The 12454-nt window shown below is 43.4% G+C and overlaps 1 protein-coding gene across 1 annotated transcript; it reads right to left on the reverse strand.

Annotated features, from left to right (window-relative positions):
* Nucleotides 1-8000: 8000 nt before the first annotated feature.
* LOC133916011 (probable trehalose-phosphate phosphatase 9) lies at nucleotides 8001-10609 on the reverse strand. Its single transcript, XM_062359471.1, has 9 exons — nucleotides 10246-10609; nucleotides 9993-10133; nucleotides 9807-9878; nucleotides 9404-9508; nucleotides 9152-9205; nucleotides 8942-9043; nucleotides 8695-8842; nucleotides 8532-8602; nucleotides 8001-8418 (listed from the first exon to the last, which is right to left on the reverse strand). The coding sequence occupies exons 1-9, from the start codon at nucleotides 10480-10482 to the stop codon at nucleotides 8284-8286; spliced, it is 1065 nt and encodes a 354-aa protein (XP_062215455.1). The 5' UTR covers nucleotides 10483-10609; the 3' UTR covers nucleotides 8001-8283.
* Nucleotides 10610-12454: the final 1845 nt, after the last annotated feature.

A 12454-nucleotide genomic window follows, 5' to 3' on the forward strand; every position in this document is an offset into this window, starting at 1 on the left:
TCCTCAACGCGACTTTGGCTCTTGATCCTTGTACATCCATGACTGGTCCGTCTATAAATCATTATAATTAAACATATACAATGTATAATCCTTAAATATTTCAAAATATAGAACAAATTCATTGAATTACCTCGCATCCTGATTGATCACTATTTGAGGGCCCATCTCCTTACGGTACTTGGGTCTGGTCGGGGGACCCACCTTCCAAAGGCTACTGTGTCCGATTATAACCCATAGGTAGGCGTGCCATTCCTATAACATAATATTCTATCAATTATGCTAAATTTACTACGTTGATTAATGAACAGAGGAAATCCACTGGATTATTTAAATTGAATACTTTAAAAATATATGCAAACCATATACTAGAAAATTGAAGCTAGATTTTAGGGTCATTTGCAAATACCTCCCTAATTTTTTATTTTTTGCAAGGATGCCACTCGAACGACAGTTCTAGTGGTATTTTTTGTAATTTTTTATTGACAATAACGGTTCAAGTAGTGGGAAATTTGTAATTGTCCATAGATTTTAATGTACGCACCCACATCTATTTACATGTGACTATTAATCTACTCCTTAAATCATCTACAATGAAAAAATAGTAATATTTCTCTAATTTATATCATATTGGAGCTCTCGCTCATTCCAAAATTCAACACCAAGGAGCAACCACATAAATTCAAATCTAGAGCAATATAGCAACTAAATCCAACTAAGAATAAAATTTAGATCATCTCTATACATCTAACAATGACAAAGTTACAAACTTGTCCTAAATTAGATCTCAATTGCATCTATAAATCCATAATCATAGCAAGCACCAGTTCATTGAATTTGCACTCGTGCGAGCCATTCTCTTATACATTTTGCTTGCTGCCTCCAATTATTTGATTAACTGAACCCACAGTGCATTTGTACGTGTAAGGTGTTGTGTATGTGTTGGGTGCATATATAGCTTCTTCTTGGACATATGTACATATGCAAATTCCATTGGGTCTAAAGCATGGGCTTGTGCCGTTGCATGCCTGGAAAGACTAAAAGAGGGGAGAGGCAGGCAAGGTCCCCCCTCACCACCAGACACACAACATAGCATCAGTTAGGTCAGCCTCAAAGACAGAAGCGATAGAAGAAAAAGTCTTGCTCTTCAATTCAGACGCATGGAGATCCCGTTACACTATGTAATGGAAATGGGGTTTCCCGTATCGAAAAAAAATTACAGACGCATGGATGATCCAAGTGGAGCCCAGCTCGTCCTACTCCAGTCTTGTACGCGAACAACCGCTGCCTAGCTCGCTCTCTCTGCCCTTCTCTGCTGGATCTAGCTCCAGCTAGGCCTGCTCTATAATTTTAAAGGCGATTTGATCGTCGTGTCGCCTTCCGGCCTGTGTCCCTGGACCAGCGGCACGGCACGGCACGGCACGGCTCGGCTCGGCTGGCCCTTGGCCTCTTCTTCGTCTCTGCCGCCGCGCAGTGCTAGAATAGGTGCTACAATTGACCAATAATTGCGGAGGTTTTGCACCGGCGAGGGAAGCCACCTAAAAGGGGCTCCGATGCGCTGCCTGTATCTGTATACGAACGAGACGAGCTGACGCACTCGTGCGTGACGCCACGCCTGCACGATAGGCCAACGGGCCAGCCATGGATCTTGGATCGCCTCGTCGACGAGGACGAATTGAACCAAAAAAAGTCGATCGTAATGCAGCATGTCGTATTCAGCCTACGCAACGTCGCCTTCTCTGAATTAGCTACGCCGCGGGAGCTGCCAGCAAAGCTTTCTGCATGCCTCTGTCCGACCTGTCTGGCGTTACACGATCGACAGTGCTGAACCGCTCCTTTAATTCGCTGCATGCATCGATAGGCTCGATCGTCGCCGATCGCGACGGATCTTGGGCTGGGGCTGCTCTGGGAAATATAATTACGCAAGGTGGTGTGTATTAAAGATGTTCAAATAGATCGTGTAACATGAGCTGTCCTGAGGCTGGCGCGGTTCAAGCACGATTCGGTCCGAGCTTAGATGGGTCGGGTCGGCAAGAAACGAATCTCCGAGTCATGCCTGAGCTGAGCGCGCGGTATGGCCTGGATATTTCGGTCCAGCACAAGCACGACCTAGCCCAGGCCGGCACAGATACGACCCGGCACGGCACAGCATGGTCCAGGCATACGACGGCCCAAGAGGCACGACCGGCCTGGCACGGCATGACCCAGCGTGCGGGGCTCGGCCCAGCGGGCACGCGGTGGTATGGCCGGCCCGGCACGGCACGGCCCCAATGGGCACGATCGACACGCGGGGCACGACGGGCACGCGGATATTTTTGAATTTTATAGCCCTTTTTTTTGACCGTTTGAGCTCCTAAAAATTTGATTTTTTTTTTCAAAAATCATCATTTTTCACCTATAAATAGAGGACCAACCTGCCCTTCCATTTCACATTAGCAACACCATTTTCTCTCTTGTATCCTCCTCTTATTCTTATCTCAAAATTCTTGAGAATTAGCAATAATTTGACAAAATTAGTTTAAATTGTTCAAAAAATCCGAGCTATTCTAAAATCGTCATCCTGCTTACCTGATGCCTTGAAGCTGAAGAAATTTTGATGATTTTTTTGCATCATTGTTCAGTCTTATTTTATTATTAGTTTTATTACTTGATTATTTCTAACTTTGAATATTTACATTTTTTAGTGCCATTTGACATTGATCATGGATGCCGATGATCATGATACATCCATCGATCATGAATTTTTTTTCTCCAAGGACTCACAGGGGACTACGGCCCCTTTGATACCAGCCCCTTTGATACCAGTGTTGCAGGTGATGATGGACCCGACGGTGAACCTCCAGTTGATTCACATGCAGGTGATGCAGTAGCACCTCCATCGTCAGGCTCTACAAGTGCGCACACATTAGCAAGCACCGGCTCTAAAAGATCAAGAGCCGGTACTTCTGAAGTTTGGCAAGACTTTGAAAGGTTCTATAAAGAGGAAGGTGGGGTAAGTGTCAAGTATGCTAGGTGTTATATTTGTAAAAATGAATTATTTGCAAAGCCCTCAGGTGGAGTAGGGCACTTGAAGAGGCACGTCACAAGTTGCAAGCGGAAGAGTGGAGCAGCCATGAAGCAGACCGTGTTGCAGTACAACCCCGACGGCTCTGTTTGACATTGGGAGTACGACTCTGCCAATGCTCGAAAAGAGCTATGTCGCTTCATTTCAAGAGCGGATCTACCATTCAATATCGGCGAGTCTGCTGCATTTAAAGATTACATTAAGCAAGCTCATAATCCTAGATTCACGTATGTTTCTAGACAAACAACTAGTATGGATATGGTAAAATACTACAATGTGTGTCGTAGCAAGCTTAAAGAAATGTTGCAAATATGTACATTTTCAGTTGCTTTGACCTCGGACATATGGGCAGGTAGGGCTAGAGAGGATTATCTTAGTGTAGTTGCTCATTTTTTTTAATAATGATTGGAAATTAGAAAAGAGAATAATAGGTTTTTGGTTGATTGACAACGCGCATACCGGTGAAAATATTGCTGAAAAAAATATCTCAAGTAGTTGCAGACTTTGGTCTCACGAATAAGATATTTTCTATCACTTTAGATAATACCGGTGCAAATTCTAGAGCAATGAATATTCTTACTCTGTTGTTTAGTACCTATGCTGAATCTTTCTTGTTACATCAATGTTGTGCTTGTCATAATATCAATCTTATAGTAAAATCTGATTTAAAGAGGTTGTTGCAATACCTAAATGATTTTCATACTGCAATATCTTTTATGAACTTCTCTAACCAATAAATTGCAGCATATAAACAGTACTGTGTTGCAATAGATGTGCGTACATGTAAGTTTGCTGTGGACATGCCGGTAAGATGGAACTCTACTTTCTTTATGCTCAAAAATATTATACCATATAATATCATATTTGGTGTGTTTATTCATACACATTATTATCAGCATGAGGGTCAAATTTTACTCATGGAATCGCATTGGTATATTGCCGAAAGGATACTAGAGTTTCTTGAATTTTTTTATTATTCAACTATGAGTTTATCAGAAGTTTATTATTCAACATCTTGTTTAGTAGTCCATAATATTGTTGAAATTGCTACTCATTTAAATAACTATGAAAATGATAATCTTCTAAGAGATTGTGTAGTTCCTATGAAATCTAAATTCTTAAAGTATTGGAAAGAAATTCCTTTGTTGTATGTTTTTGCCTTTATTTTAGATCTAGAGCTAAAATTGCAACTTTATGTAGATTTCTTGCAATTCTAGGTGATCCTCTTAACCATGGTCATTCTAATTATTATACTAATATTCATTCTAAGTTATTTGAAGTTTATAGTAAATATGAAACAAAGTATGGCAGCATTCGCCTGCAACGACCTCCACTAGCACACACAACAAGTAAGAAGACGATAATATAGGAGAAAATATTTGATGTAGGTTCTTCATCAAGAAATTCGGACTCTTCGTCACGATCGTCTACGAGCGCCGAAATTCCAACATTCGGAGGGGAGCTAACTACCTTCATCAACAGTGATGTTATCAGCCATGAACAAGAAACTTCAATATACTGCAATGGTGGCATGGGCACAAGATGAATTATCCAGTGCTTTCACTGTTAGCGTGAGATTTGTTAACGGTTCCTGTATCTACAGTTTTTCTGAGGCTGTATTCAGTCTTACTGAAAGGATAATCGAAGAGAGAAGAACAAATATGTCAAGTGAGATAGTTGAAATACTCACTATAGTAAAAGATTGGGAACAAGCTAAAGCACGAATGCAACACACTGCAAAGAACATTGAGCTTGAAGAATCATTCCAAAATTTTTATCTAGATGTTGATGAGAATGTGTAATTTTTAATTTTATGAGCTATGTTGTACTCTTTTTTTCTTTGCTAGAAAGGTTTTTAATGAGGCAAGCTATCAATAAAGCTCATTTGTACAATTAATTATATGTCCCTATTATTTCTAATTTTTTTATTTTATTAATAATTTTTCTTTATTTTTTTCGAAAACGACCCCCACGGTCTCACCCACCTCTCGTCTTGGTCTATAAATACCATCTCAAACTCCTTATGAGCTGTGATCCCATCGGCCAACCCATCTCTCTTTTCCTAGTTGCTAGCCAGTAGCCACTTCACATCAAGAAATCAATTTCATATTTCAATTCATGGATTAAGACACCGAGAACTCGCGTGCATGGTCATGGGTGTGGCAACATTTTTAAAAGATCTTTATAGAAATTAATGGGGAACATGTAAGATTTGCTAAGTGTAATATACAGTAATGAATTAGGTGCCAGATCTCCAAATAGAACGGGACATTTGAGAAAGCATATTAAATATTGCAAGTAAAATTCTAAGGTTTCTAATGAAACCATATAATTTTCGAAGCATAGTCATAAGTTGTACTCCTTTTTCCTTAACGAGACAACCAATCAATAAAGCCCTTTATTATTTATTTTCTATATTTTTTTGATTTTTTAAAATTTTTTAGCTATTATTTTTGATTTTTTCCTATTTCGGAGTGCTACTGTGCCGAGCGTACCTCCACCGTGTCGTGGGCCGGCCCGTCACGGCACGGTGGAAGATGGGCCGTGCCGTGGGCTAAGGACGCGGGCCGGCACGGCACGACCTATTACAGTAAACGGGCCTATCGAGCCGTGCCATAGTCGGACCGTGCCGAGCTGGACCCATGTCGGACCGACCCGAGTGACCCATTTGATCATTTCTGGTGGGTACGCATCTTATTTCTTGATGGTTGATTATCTATCTATTGATTTTTTTTATCTATTTTATATATTATTTAACTTAATTTTTTAATACGAATCATACACGGTCAAGATAAAAGAGTACATACACATCAGGTTATAGGCTCAATCGTCGCCGATCGCGACGGAGCATGTGCTGGGGCTGCTCGGTGAAACGCAATTACACAACGTGGTACATATGCATCCTGTTTCTTGACGGTGGATCTTCTTATGTATATAATGATTTTTTATCCATCTTATATATTTTTAATCTAATTTTTTAATATAAATCTCAACCTAAATACACCGTTGAGATACGTTATGAAATTTTCCCTTTGGGCTGGTCGTCTCGTGACGTGCCGTCTTCATTGGTCACCGCACCTACTGTGTTCAGCTCGTCCATCCCAGTCTCTGGCGTTGATGCTGCCGCTGCTGCCGTGGGAGGAAAAAAGAAGAAGAAGAAGAGAAATTGTTGTTTTCAGCGCAGGGCCGGTCGGCTAGGCAATGCGACGCGACGCATGTTTCCTGTGATTTCAGCGTCAGTATGGCGAGGACGCCGGGACAAAAATGTGGGACGTCGCCGGTAGCAACGCTGCCAGCTGCCTCTGCTAGCTGCATGTTCTCGTTAATGGCGATGGCGACGGAGGCATGGCCTGCCCTGTTGAATTCGTCTCTGATGGCAGGTAGGCAGGCAAGCAGACGCTGATGCCCGAGTGATCGGGAGTTGGTGGGCAGGGATCATGTGCACCATCTCGCGTCGGAAATCTGCAATCTGAAAATGATTCACCATTTAACATGAATCCAATTGTACTCAGTGACAGTTCCCTAATCACGAAATAAGAGCTCTTTCTGGAACCGCCGCTGGTTGTACTACTGGAACTAGTTCTCTCGTCTTACTTGGTTCAAAGCCGCGCAGAGCAGAGGTTCTGCGTGTTCTCAAAAGGAAAATAATGCAGTTGGATTGGATTTGCGTGTCGTTGTACCAGTTGCGATCAATCTCCTGGCTGAAAACAGATTGTAGGGATCAAAAGCTTCCAATAGGGAATGGTAACACTGTAAGGAAAGTCTTTATCTCATGTATACATAGTTGTTGAATATACGACGGTACGGTACGGTTGATGAGAACTCTTACTCTTGAAAACTAAAACTTTCAGAGGCCTCTGAACCTTTTGAGCACTCTAGCGACTTTATGTCGAGTCCAAGAGAAGAGAAGCAGAAATTAGTGGTACTCCGGGAAGAAAATTGTATAAGGCCGGATCCTCCGTGTAGACCCCTGTCGTTGCTCGACATGTGCGCGCCCACGTGCGCGTGCGCGCACGCGCACGCCGTCCGATCGCAGCATGAAGGAGCCGGATGAGGGTCTCACGCGGATTATATAAGAACGGGTCTTATACGATTTCCTTCCGGTACTCCGACCAGTCCGTGTTGCATTAATTCATAGAGTAGGGCGACAAGTGCATGTTGCGTTCATGCAGTGTCCATAATGACAAAAAAAGAAAAAAAAAGAAAAACACAGAAAAAGATCCCATAAATACCTACTGAATGAAAACGAAAATTAAACATGTTCCATCATAAATGAGGAGATAGTGGCCGATTTTCGCCAAATCATTCATTCATTAACCCAATAGAAACCGCAAGTATTCTGCGAATTACAATGTGTGCAGTTCCGTTTTCAGGGAGTAACACTACAAAAGGACTAGCACAGCAATCTCTGATAGTTTCCATACTTTAAAATTGGTTCCTTTTGCCTTTTGGGGTCTGAAGATTGTTAAATCTCTGAGAAAGCTACGCGCTCCTGTCTGCAGCGCATAGGACGTTTCGGACTTGCTCAAAGCCTTTGACAATTGCATGTTGCATTTATAGGCAATTGTTTTAGGTTCCGTATCACTTTGCACCGACAAATACCAAAAAGTAGCCGCAGCAATAACCAGTGTTAAAGAAATAAGTACTCTCTCTAATTATAAATACTTAACGTTTTAGTTAAGATTCGGCTAAACTTTAAAATTTTGACGTTGATAGTTTTTAAAATATTTAATTTAAAAATATAAAAATTATATGTGTAGATTTATCTAAAAAAATATTTTTATTAGATATTATAATAATATTTTAATAAAAAATAGTGAGGAAAGATGCGTCGAAGACGTAAAAGTAAAAAACATCCTGTATATTTTACCGGAGGGAGTAAGATTTGATCAAATCGTGGTGGTAGACGTTAATCACGATCCGATTGAGCAGGGAGACAGAACCTGAAAATGGATTCCATTACTTCGTGATACAAGGTGGTAACAGCTAATGCCTCGTGAGAAGGGTGCGATAATAGAAGCCTTCCGTGCCGAGGCCTAGAGATGGCGATGGTGCTAGAGCAGCAGCAGCAACCAAAAAAACAAATCAATGAAGATACAAACAGGATTGGAAATGAGATGCTGATCCTACAACAACTCGTCTCGTCTGCTGTTGAGAGGGAGCTAGAGTTAGAGTTTGTCATCGCTTTGTATCTCGATCCTCCGTAGGCCGCTTGCTGCTCATCAGCTGTTGGAGTCGACCAGCTTGCGCAGGAACTCCCTGACCTCGGCTGGCTCGCGGAGGGAGAAGGACGCGCTGGTCTCCTTGGGGAACTTGGACACGAGAATTCCAGCGCCTTGTCCCCTGCTGCGCAGCACCTGGGCGACACAGGAGTAGGGCCGTCAGAGAACGAAAACTATACGTTTCATTTCAGAGCTGAGAGTTCGACGCAAGAGCTAGCTGGTCGTCGTGGAGGGAATGGCAATCGCACCTTGAACGCGTCCTCGTCTGTGCGGTCGTCGCCGATGTAGATCGGGAAGGCGTCGGCGCGCTCCGCGTACCCTGGAAGGAAGAGACCGGAGAGACATTTCCTCAGGCACATGAAATTGTCGCTCATAGCCGGTGTGGTCTTGAGACAGACGAGTGTAACCCACCGAGGGACTCGAGCAGGAACTCGAGAGCCTTGCCCTTGTCCCACTTGATCATGGGGCGGACCTCCAGCACCTTCCTGCCCTGGGTGAGCCGCAGCTTGGGGTAGTCCTTGAGCACGGACCTGACCTGCTCCGCCAGCGCGCCCCATCTCTGGCCAGCAGCAACGGCAAGAGGAAACGAAGCTAAGCCGATTGAGCACGAGGAAGATTCTACCAAGTACGGCAGCTTTCTGAAGCCTTTTCTGCCTACCTTCTCGTCGACGCAGCGGAAGTGGACGGACAGGCAGAACTTGTTGTTCTCCACCTTGGCGCCCGGGATCGACTCCACCTTCGCCACCAGCGCGCCGCAGACCTGGACGAGACGGGCGCAGAATTTCTCATCAGAACATGTGTGCCATGGATACGAGCGCAGGTAAAAGAAGCTGCACCAGAAAAGAACATGCTGTGACCACTGACTCACCTCCTCGATCATCGGCAAGAACTCGCTCGCAGGTTGGCAGAGCACCGACTTGGCCTGACCACAGGTCAAACACAGAGGAGCTCATCAGTTGAAGAACTCGACGAGGAAGAGAAGAAATGGCGTTTGATTAAGCAAACCGTGGCACGTATGCAGTGCACTCGGAAGGTAAACCTTGTTGCTTCTAAGAAAAAAAGATGATGCAAGTTTGGAAGGGAAAAAAAAGTCTTCGACTGGTAGATCGTGTAATAGTACCTTGTCGGGCGCGGTGTGGAGGTTGGAGTCTGCGGTGGGCCCTCCGATGTCCATCCCGTGGCTCCCGGCGTAATACAGCTCTACCAGTCTCACGAAGCCGAACACCTGCGCACGCAGCACGTCAGCGTCGTCGTCTCGCACATCGCCATCACCATCAAGTAGTGCAGGGGCTAACAGCACTAAAGGCGATGCCGCAGGGGAGAAAGGGGATGCCGAAAGAGAGAGCTCCCGCCAAGCGGAGGAGCTTCTAGCTAGGTCGCCTGCCCCGTGAGCAGCGGAGAGCTACCGCCGCTTGTGTGCGCGTGTGTGGCGGTGAGAGGGCAAGGAAAGGGAAGGGCTTTTCAACCAAAGGAGAAGAGAGAACAGAGCACGCGCTGAGGTTCTGGAAGGTGAATTAATGTACCTTGTCCCTGCACCGGCCGCTCACGATCGCCGTCGGGAAGTGCACCGCCACGCCACGCACCGCGTCCCTCATCTGCGTGCAACCACCGTTGTAGGTGAGAGGATGTCCAAGAAGCTGCGGAACAGAGCATGCTCTGCTTCCTCATGTCACAGGCGAAGCAAGAAGAATGAAGGCTTAGGGGCTCACCTCGTCGGTCATGACGGCGCGGTCGGGGTCCTCCACGATTGGAGACAGCGTGCCGTCGTAGTCCAGGAACACCGCGATCTGTTTCCCCTTCGCCGCCGCTGCAAGCGCATCGAACCGGCCCAATGCCGACGGGTGCCGATCCTGCGCACAAAAAAAAAATAAGCCAATTGCTTCGTTTCAGCGCCATCCATGAGCTTGACGAAACAAGAAAAGGAAAGAAAACGTTTTGTGGTGGCCGGCGGCCGACATGTACCATCCACTCGTCGTGCTCCGCGTCGCCGGCGCCGGCGGCCATTAGCTTGTGCCTTGGCGAGGAGGCCTTCATGGAGTCGAGCCACGACCCCATCACGGCGGCGCCGAGGTCGATCTGTGCGGCCAGCTTCTTGCACGAGTCGCCCCTCCTCGGCGGCGGGAACGAGAAATGCCGCGCCGCGACGGCGGTCGCGACGACGGCGTCCTCGGGGACAAGCACAGCGCCGTGCTTCGTCATGGTCACTGGCTAATCAGCAGCAACCGAGCACAGATCGATCGGCCAAGCGCGCCAAGAACAGTGGCAGAGAGATGGGAAGAGAGAGGGAGAGGTGTTGATTCAAGCAAGCGAAGCAACGATGGTTCTAGCTTGGTCGTGCTGGGAGTTTGGGGTGGTGGTGGAGGGTCTTTATAGGTAGGGGCAGGGGTGGCCTACCTTTTTGGTTGTTTTTCTTTGATATTTCCTCCCCACCTCAGGAAATATCTAATATGTGCGGGGAAGTTTTATGGAAATTAATTCTGTTTTTATTTTTGGATATGGGCCCTTTCGTGGTTTGTAAAAATAAGTTCTCTGGTCATAAATACATGTAGTTTTAACTATGATCTTATTAAACTTTTAAAATTGTGATCTTTAATAGCTTCTAAAATATTTAGTTAAGAAATATAAAAATTACATGTATAGATTTGTTTTGAAAAATAATTTTATAATTTTATATTTTATTAGATATTATAACTATATCTCTAAAAGAAAATTATAGTCAAAGTTACCCATAAAAAACGATAAATATTTATGATCAAATAGAGTACTATTGAATCTATGAAGCTAATTCGCTTGTCTTTGTTGGGTTCGCATGATTCAACTTAGGGCAACAGGCAATTATAGTTGGAAATGCTATATTGACCCAATTTATATTATGTTAGGGCATTTTTATGTTCAGTCTAAAGGCAAAAAGAAAAGAAAAAGAAACGAATATTTATTGATAGTTCAAAAACTGGTTCATGAGCAAGCATTACGGCGAAAATTAGGTAAGGAAAAAAATCCCTTCATTAGTATGTGATAATGAAAATTGTATCGTGAACAAAGAATTAAAAGTATACCGTACACGTCAGATCTGGCCACGGTTGCACTGTCGTCTTCCCTGCCTCCACGTGGTGCCCAGCACCGGAGCCAGCTCGGACGTTGAGCCCACATGTCAGGTCTGCGCACACGTGTTCACCGGGGGGAACTGGTGGGGCACCGCGTCGACATAAACAGGACCCCTGTCTCCTCTCTGTATCGTGTTGTATTTTCCATGACCGGACTGAAATGTTTATGCAGGAAATTCTGAGTCCTATAAAGCTGATCTTCCAACTATCCAAAATATGAGCCGATTTAGATCATATTTCTTTTTACGTAGACAGGAGGTGGCCTATTGATATTTCATATATTAAAAGGATATATGTAAAAAAAAGTAATATATATTTGGCGTGCATGTTTTTTGGAAAAAAATTAAACTTATGGCCCGTTTAAGTAGTGATTTAGATTTTTTAGAAATATTTTGATTTTGAATTTTCTTTACAAATGTTTCTATAGTGAATCAAAGTTACTTTTAAAAATTATTTGGTCAGTTGACTGGATAAAATTTTTGGAAAGAGTGGATGGTTATGTAATTGACTATTTTGCACGGTACTAATATGCTATTTTTTTCAATAACAATATTGCTTATGCTTAAACTACTGTACTCACCTTTGAAAATCTTTTTGAACAGGGATGCTTTTGAGCAAAATAAGCATCCCTGTCCTTTTTTAGTTGAATCTACTATACTTATTTTGTCAGTATTGTACCAAAACATTACTTATGCTTGAACGTAACTATGTGCTTATGAGTTTGTGCTATTATTATTTTTCCTTCTCATGACCATATATCCATGGGACATCTACAACCTTCTAAAATTACGGAAGATACGTGTAAGGAACTGTTTAAATAGTATTTTAATTAATTATTAGGATGATCATTTGCTTAATTATAATTACGATGATTAGCCGAAATACCATACTGGTAATCCCGATACGTATTTTGTGCCCAATATCGAAATACATGCCTTTCCAATGTATAGCATCACAATAAAATTTAAGAAAGAGTAAGTAATTAAATTATATTACAAGTTCTTAAGCATTCGACCATTTACAACAAAAGATTAAAGAAAATTACACACCAGAAAATTAACACTTAT

This window comes from Phragmites australis, chromosome 4, assembly GCF_958298935.1.
Source record: "Phragmites australis chromosome 4, lpPhrAust1.1, whole genome shotgun sequence".
NCBI lineage: Eukaryota > Viridiplantae > Streptophyta > Magnoliopsida > Poales > Poaceae > Phragmites > Phragmites australis.

What these genes read in the sequence shown, in the direction of transcription:
- LOC133916011 (XM_062359471.1), bottom strand. Translation starts at nt 10,482, where the DNA reads ATGACGAAGCACGGCGCTGTGCTTGTCCCCGAGGACGCCGTCGTCGCG. An exon ending in CGGAGCACGACGAGTGGATG is followed by an intron (nt 10,134 to 10,245) that starts GTACATGTCGGC and finishes TTTTGTGCGCAG; the next exon opens with GATCGGCACCCGTCGGCATT. An exon ending in TCTTGCCGATGATCGAGGAG is followed by an intron (nt 9,044 to 9,151) that starts GTGAGTCAGTGG and finishes CGTCTCGTCCAG; the next exon opens with GTCTGCGGCGCGCTGGTGGC.